The following is an 8,307-nucleotide window of genomic DNA, read 5'->3' as shown; positions in this document are numbered from 1 at the left end:
GATTATTTATAATGTTTAGATAGTACTCCCTTCCGAACAAGTTGGTAGGAGCCGGTCTCGTTACAGACTACAATACCCAGAATGCAGATGAAGTTTCCGGCGTTGGCCCCGCCATCATGGATTTGGGCGGAAGTAATCTATAGTTCACTCTAATTCGACGAACAGCCCGCTGAAAACGTAGTTGCCGCCTTCAACTAATGTGTGACTGAATTTACTTCATGTCTAAGAGTATTTTTTTTCTGACTATTCCAGGGTCAGATACTAGACATTCCTTCCCGAAGTAAAGATGTCCGCCAAGCGTAGGGGGTTTTGGGTAACTGGAAGTTAGCGTCAACACTAGCAACAAGGTTCGCAGCCTGAGTAAAGATGATGCTTCTTTCGGGGGAGGGGGTGTCGCGGGCGGATCTTATCCAGCTGCGAATAGCAGAGCATTATTGGCTGGCCCCAGTAAGACCCAATCAGAAAGGAGAAAAGGCTAAAAACTATTGGCTGCTGGCGTGGACCAATCGGAAGAGCTGTGATTTGGCGGGAGTCTTGAGGAACTCTGGGGCTGTCGGTGTCTCCGCGCCAGTTCTAGGTATCCGGCTGTTGTGGCTATGTTCGTGACCGATTTCCGCAAGGAGTTCTACGAGCTGCTCCACAATCAGGTGACTCCCATTCCACGATCCTGATCCAAGCCTTATCTGAGGGGAGGGATGAGGGCGAGTGTCCGTGAATGGGCCGGGAGGTCAGGGTGTTGCCACAGAGTTTGGCGTCCCTGTGCTCAACTCATCTGCCCGCGTTTGCTTCTACAGAGGGTCCTTCTCTTTGTGGCCTCGGACGTGGATGCCTTGTGTGCTTGCAAGATCCTTCAGGTGAGCTTTGAAAACCTTAAGATTGGGCAGGGGCAAGAGGTGATTGAACAGGGTTGGCCCCAGCAGGAGGTGGGGCTCAGAAGGGGAGGGACCAGAAGGAGCAGACGTGAGATGAGGAACCCAAAGGATCAACGCTGACCTGGGACAAGAGAAGTATAGTGTAAACGGTGAGACAAGTAAGTAGTGGGGGGGAGGGGGGAGTGTTGTTGTTTTTTAACAATAAACCAAGTGAAAATGGGTTCGCTTCCGAAATCTTTGAACTCGTAAATGACCTCTCAAAGATGGAATTTGAGAGAGGGGATGTGACAGCTGGGAGTGATATCAAGGGAGTGCTGGAAATACAGGAGCCACTAGTCTATTAGAGAAGATTATTACCTTGGACTTTGACCGTAGTGTGGTTTTTACAATACCTTGGGGTCAGGAATTTTTCAACCCCAATAATTAAAATTAGTTTTTTTTTCCCCTTAATGTATTACTCTGACAGATTGTACAGAGTCAGATTGAACGCTCTCTCACAGCCTCGCCACCTAGCTTTTCCCACTCATCTTTTACCAAATAGCATATCACTTAGATCTTTGTATCTCAACTAGTTTGTTTGCTGCTGGTGGTTCTAGGTAAGTTATCTTAAATGAGGGGTTTCTGACCATGTGCTCTCTCCCTCCAGGCCCTGTTTCAGTGTGACCACGTACAGTATACACTGGTTCCAGTTTCTGGGTGGCAGGAACTTGAAACTGCGTTTCTTGAACATAAAGAACAAGTATGAACTAACGCATTTTAGAATAATTAGGCCACTCTACTCAGTTGCAGTTTTTTAATACTTAGCATTCGTCTAGTTCTGAAGTGGGATAAGTGTGTTTTTGAAGTATCAGTTTCATTATGCTTTAATTTATGGTGGCGGAATCAACATTTGTCAAGGGATCACCAATTTGAAGCAAGTCTGAACTACATACAGCAATTCTAAGGCCAGCCTGGGCTACATAACAAGATACTGCCTCAAAAATAAAAACAGTATAGTTGTGGGCAGCACTTACCCTGACCTCACTTGTTGTTTCCATTTATTTATTTACTTACTTTATATCCCATATCAGCCCCCCTCTTCCTAGTCCCCCACACACACAGTTCCTCCCCTTACTCCTCCCTCTTCTTTGAGAAGGGGAGCTTCCCCCACCCCAGGGTATCACCTCCCCTTAGCACATCAAGTCACTGTAGGACTGGGCACATCCTCTCCCACTGAGGCCAGACAAGGCAGCCCAATTAGGGGAGTGGAATCCACAGGCAGGCAACAAGTTTAGGTACAGCCCCCACTCCAGTTGTTGGGAGAATCCACATGAAGACCAAGCTGTGCATATGCTACTTTTGTGCACAAGGGGAGTGGGGGGTTGCAGGCTAGATCCAGCACATGCTTGCTCTTTGGTTGGGGGTTCAGTCCTAACCTCACTTATTTTATTAGGATACACCACTGTATTATCTGATATTTTATCTAGAAAATGCATTCCAGTTATCAAACACATTTTTTAACTTTGGAATTAAATGGTAGAACCAAGACTCCTTACCTCTACCTGGGACCAGATGAGAAATGGGTTATTGACAGCCCTATAGGAAGTGGGTAGGGCATGTCAAAGTGTCTTCGGAGTCCCTGGCCACTTGTAGGATGACTTGGAAGAGATTTATTTATATACTTACTTACTTACTTATTTTTATCCGTCTTTTTCTCCAGTATTGTGAGACAAGATCTTACTTGCTAGCCCAGGCTGACCCTGAACTCATGGATAATCCTCCTTCCTTGGCCTTCAGAGTGTTGTATTACAGGTGTGAGCCCATAGTCAGGCAATTTGGTGTTACTAAAGGAAAGGTTTTTGCTATAGTGATAGTTTGATAAAGGACTTAATATTTAGGAGACCACAAGTGAGGCTGCCCAAGATTTGCTGCAAACCTGCCCCGCACAGTGCTATTAATGTGACAAGCTGCAGAGTACAGTATAGTTGAGCAGTGTTCAGTAAGACTTTGGTATGTGTGAAGTCTTGCTCCAGTTCTTCATTAGCTATTTGTGCATAAGTCTTGAGTTTGGGGAGCATGCTCTTCGGGAAGCAAGAGGAGCCCCAGAGTCCATTTTACAGTGTCGTCATGGAAAGGCAGTAACCAAGCCACTTAGCATTCCTCTGGGGCCTTGCCATAATGTGCTCAACAGAGGAGCTCCGGCCAGCAGTGCCGGGCGGGAGTGGCCTCCTTGACAGTGCTGCCTCCTCTCTTTTAGTTCTCCTATTTCATCCTCATAAACTGTGGAGCCAATGTGGACCTGTTGGATATCCTTCAGCCTGATGAAGACAGTATCTTTTTTGTGTGTGATACCCACAGGCCAGTGAACGTTGTGAATGTGTACAATGACACTCAGGTACCCGGCCCTTATGTGTGTTCTCCCTTTGGTCAGTCTGTACCTTTTTATGCTGTGACAGCACTGCACAGATGTTTGCAAAGTATGCTTCCCACTTCTCCAGCCAGGGGCATCTTCAGTACAAGAAGCTTATTTTATCCAGCTCATGGGCTTGTACACAGTGCATTTGTGGAATGTGCATCATTTGGAAGGTGGAAGATCAGAATGTTTCAGCCTAAGATGACTCTACTCTAATCTGAACCTGAAAACATTAAATACAAAATGTAGCACAGACCAGCTGTCAAGTGTTCTGTGATCTGGTCTCTTTCCACAGGGCTTCAGACTCTGAGATCCTCATAGAAGGAACCTCTTCAAAAGAAATCAGTCAGGGATTGCCATTAGAGACAGAAATTATATTGGCTTCGGGGTTCACATCTGTCTTGACCCATTGTGTGTCTCTATAACTAAATATCTGAGACTGGGTACCTTATAGATAAAAGTTATATTTAGCTTACTGTCCTGTCAAGAGCATGGTGCAAATATCTGTTCTGCTTGTTGAGACCCCTGTGGTGAGTGGTTTCCCAATAGAGGGAGTGTATAGGATAGTGAGGAAATTTCTATGGTGAGACAGAGCATCAGAGCAAGCTGATGAAGTTTTCTAACTATGCTGCACATGGAAACTAAGCCCCTAAGAGGCCTGACACACTTCTGAGAGATGCTGTTACTCCATCAGTAAGGGGAGAGCCCTGACTGACCTAATACTTGCCAGACCCCACTTCTTAATGGCTCTACCCCTTCAGTACCCTACACAGGCAGCAAGCTTCAGGTGTGGTGGACCTTTTGGGGGGGGGGGTAAACCATATCCAACCATAACAACATACTCATATTCTCTATCAAAAGCCAGCTGGTGGGACTTTTTATTTTCAATGTATAGCATAAGAAAGAAATGTTGGGAGCCAGAGAGATGGCTCAGTGGACCTGGGTTCAGTTCCCAGTACCCACATGGCAGCTTTCAACTGTCTATAACTCCAGTTCTATGGGATCTGACACTCTCACACAGGCAAAACACCAATGCCCATAAAATAAAAATTAACAAATTTAAAAACAAAGAAATGTTGCCCAGACTTAAAATAGATGGTAAATGCTTTTCAAAACTTAGTTTCATAATTCGACAGTGCCATGTGGGACAGCTCTAGTGCCTTACTAAATGGTACTGAGCAGCCAGAGCGCTGCGATTGTGTGTGCAGAAGATTGGAGAGTAGCTCAATTCTACAGAAGCAACATGATGGAGAGTTTTCTGGCAAGGAGAGAACAGCTGAATTGTTTGTTTATTTGTCTGTTTGGTTTATTATAACAGATCAAATTGCTTATTAAACAAGAGGATGACCTTGAAGTTCCTGCCTATGATGACATCTTTAGAGATGAAGGAGAGGATGAAGATCTTTCAGACAGTGATGGTGATGGATCAGAGCCTTCAGAGAAGCGCACACGGTTAGAAGAGGTGAGTGCATCAGGTGGGCATTCTGGAGGAAGCAGAGTTAGGACGGGTGTGTGCAAGCCAGCTGTGGCACTCTGGGCCTGCCACAGGATTGTTTTTTGTTTTTTTGTTTCTTTGTTTTTTGGGGGTTTTTGTTTGTTTGTTTTTGGTGTGTGTGTGTGTGTGTGTGTGTGTGTGTGTGTGTGTGTGTGTGTGTGTGTGAGTGTGTGATCTGAAATTGATCGGTAGAAGAGATCTGCCCAACGTGGGCTTCCGATAGCTGAAGGACAGCAGCAGACGGTGGCCGTTCCTCCAGTGTAGCTGTGTTTTGTTCTTATTTGCTGCTGCTGCTCTTTTATTTGCTTAGTGCTCACAAGTTTGCATCTAGTTTTGTGTGAGCTTCCTTTAGCTTTTTATGGGGATTTTTGGTTTTGGCTTGTTTGTTTATTCTCTTTGATACAGGGTCTCACTGTGTAGTTCTGGCAGCTTTTGTTGGGGTCTTTGTTCTTCTGTTGGTGTACCCAGATTGGCAGCTTCTTGGATTTCAAGTCTGGGTGAGCCAAGAAAGAAAAGCAGGCTATATACAGATCTCTGACTGTTGTGCCTTTGCTCCCACCATTTGCAGTCTTACTCAGTTTCTATATTATGTAAGAGTTTAGATGTGTCCAGCAGGATATCTTAGCACCATCTTCCTGAAAGAAGTATTGTAGTCATAGACTGTAGAATCACCACAGCAACCACGCCTTTGTGCCTGAGAAGTTAAAATCGTTGCTGGCACACTGGAAGAAACACAACTCTTGTTATCCCGATGGCAGACATGGACTTTGACCAGATGCTGGGTGTGCTGTGGTGCACGTGCCAGGAAGGCCTATGCTCTTCTGTGTTTGGATGGAATCTGCCAAATTCTGGAGGCCAAGTGAATCCGTCTTCCCCTGCCTCAGCTATTCAGCTTCCCAGGAGCATGGACAAAGCCTACATTCTCCCGCAAGGGTCTGTGCCTGGGGGTTTTCTCCAAACCAGTGCTTTGTCAGACTGAACTTTTTGTCTTAGATTCTTTTCTATTTAGAGCTCACGGTTGCCATCATGGCCGGGAGCAAGACATCAGGCAGATATGGCACTGAAACCACAAAGCCCATCCCTAGTGACACACCTCCTCCTACATGGCCATACCTCCTAATCCTTCTCAAACAGTTCCACCAACTGGGAACCAAGTATTCAAACATGAGCAGACAGGGGTCATTCTCACTAAATCACCACATTTTTCTTTTGTTTGTCACTATTTCAGGAGATAGTAGAGCGAAACAGGAAGAGGAGGCAGCGCAAGGAGTGGGAGGCCCGGAGGTGAGTTTGGTCAAGTGGCTCTGTGGTCCAAGAGCCCAGACTCTGTCCATTAGCCTCCAGCCCTGTCTGAATGCCAACATCCCTTTAGTTTGGAGTCTTGGGGTCAGCCAGTTTGGAGAGAGTATGTGACTAGTGCCTTGAAGACAGCCTTGAATCCCCCAGTGTATTGTCCTTGGCTTCCTAGAATTACAGGACAGGCCCAGTAGTCTCCCAAATCCAGGCTCTTCCGTTAGGAATGTGGCCTTTACCAGATTTGCTTTTCAAATGTGGATACTTTCATTTATAATCTTTCTTAAAAATAAAATAACATTATAGGTGTGTGCTACCACACCCAATTTATGTGGTCCTGAGCTAGCAATCTACTACCTGAGCCCATCCTCAGGTCACAGATTTTTGTATACTTCTGAACAATCTCTTTAAAATTGCTTAGTGTTTAAAGCCAGGTATGGTGGCATACCCATTTAACCGCAGTCCTTGAAGGGCAGAGGAAAGTGGTTCTCTGCCAGATCCCAGGCCAGCTAAGGCCACCTAGTCACACCCCACTAACTCAGAAGTCAAAAGACGGGGCTGGAGAAGTGGCTGGTGGTTAAGAGCACCTGTTGCTCTTGCAGAGGACCTGGGTTTGACTCTCAGCATTCATGTGGTGGCTCACAAGCATCCATAACTCCTAGGTACTCATGGGTAAACAGCCATCCTCATAAAAATAATATAAGCAAGTAAGTGTTTTTAAAATGTTAAAAAAGTTAAAAAAAAAAAAAAAAACCAGAAACGACTTAGTATTTGTTTGCTTCTTTTGTTTCAGTCTTTGGTTTTTTTAATTGACACATTGGTTGTACAGATTCCATATATGAGTACAACCCTCTGGGCTCAATCCATAACATAAAAAAAGAAAGAAAGAAAGAAAGAAAGAAAGAAAGAAAGAAAGAAAGAAAGAAAGAAAGAAAGAAAGAAAGAAAGAGAGATTTCTACTCCCTTTCTGTTTCTTTTTAAGGGTGTTTTCATTTCTTTGTTTGGGTATGGTGTGGGTGTGTACATGTGGGCAGCCTGGGGTGTTTCTCTTGATGGCTGTCCACTTTGTTCTTTGGAGGCAAGGTCTCTCACTTGAGTTTGGAGCTCATCGGTTTGACTAGACTGGCTGAGCCATGAGCTCTGGGCATCAGCTGTCTGTGCCTCCCCCTCCTGCCCCCAGTGTACACAACATCTAGCTTCTTATGTGGACACTGGGATCCAAACTCAACTTGTCGTACTTACATAGTATTTTTTATCAGTTGAGCCATCTCCTCAGCCTTTTTATTCACTGACTCATTCATTCATTCATTCATTCATTCATTTATAGACATTGCCTTACTATGTAGCCCAGTCTGGCCTCCAACTATTCAAATGTCTGTCTTAGTCTCCTGACTGCTGGATTACAGGTGTATACCATATTATCAAGCCTTTTTCTGTTCTTTAAACTATAGGTTACATCTAGTACTTTATCATTACAAAGAAGTCTGTAGTTAATAACTTTGTGTATACAATGGTGTGTCTTTTTGTTCTTTTTAATTCCTTTGAGTAATTTCTCAGAAATGAGATTCTGAGACCAGGCCTGCCTAGGATGTATGTGTACATTCTGCTAAAGAGTCAAAGTGAATCAACAATTGGTACCATGACTTCATTTGCTTTTTTCTTTCTGAAACTAGTTTTCGCCTTTTTTGAAAAGCTTATCTTCCTGTCTGGCTGCTGTCAGTCAAAGATGCCATTTTGTGTTGTTACAGGAAAGACATCCTCTTCGACTACGAGCAATATGAATATTATGGGACATCGGTAAGTCTGAGGCAGATCTGATACACTGTACAGTATTGACTCCATCAGTGTCCTAGAACAAGAGAGATCAAAGCAAAGGTTTCACAGCCAGGAAAGCCTGGTGCTCATGAGAGTTGCCTTTGGGTGGTGCAGCGTCTCTGCATTGTCCACCCCACTCCTCTGGAGACTGAGTAGAGCAGATGCTTCACAGTGTGCTCTGCCGTGCCTCATGGTTTTCTTTTCTTACTCTATGGTGACACAACAGTGATACCTGCTCAGTAGAGATCAGTTTTCTAAGTCTTTATACAGCCCTGCCTAGCCCTGAGCTCCTGGCTTCAAGTGATCCTCCTGCCTCCTCCTAAGTAGCTGAGAGTATACTTACACACCGTTGTACCTGCCAAGATAAATAACATGGCAATGGGACTCTTTCTGCTTCCTGGCCATCTTAACATGAGCTGGTTTTGCCATGCCTTTTGGTG

The 8,307-nt window shown here is 44.7% G+C and overlaps 1 protein-coding gene across 1 annotated transcript in view; it reads left to right on the top strand.

Moving 5' to 3' along the window:
- Positions 1–463: 463 nt before the first annotated feature.
- The window catches only part of Cdc45 (cell division cycle 45), a 28,019-nt gene continuing 20,175 nt past the window's right edge, over positions 464–8,307 (top strand). Inside the window, exons 1-7 of the mRNA XM_034515250.2 lie at positions 464–647; positions 795–854; positions 1,519–1,611; positions 3,109–3,246; positions 4,583–4,726; positions 5,988–6,043; positions 7,801–7,849. Coding sequence (XP_034371141.1) covers positions 597–647; positions 795–854; positions 1,519–1,611; positions 3,109–3,246; positions 4,583–4,726; positions 5,988–6,043; positions 7,801–7,849 — 591 coding nt within the window. The 5' untranslated portion in view covers positions 464–596. The remainder of the gene's footprint in view (positions 648–794; positions 855–1,518; positions 1,612–3,108; positions 3,247–4,582; positions 4,727–5,987; positions 6,044–7,800; positions 7,850–8,307) is intronic.

This window comes from Arvicanthis niloticus, chromosome 12 (genome assembly GCF_011762505.2).
Source record: "Arvicanthis niloticus isolate mArvNil1 chromosome 12, mArvNil1.pat.X, whole genome shotgun sequence".
Classification (NCBI taxonomy): domain Eukaryota; kingdom Metazoa; phylum Chordata; class Mammalia; order Rodentia; family Muridae; genus Arvicanthis; species Arvicanthis niloticus.
Note: the sequence above shows the minus strand (reverse complement) of the source record. Positions and strands in the feature narration are given on the sequence as shown.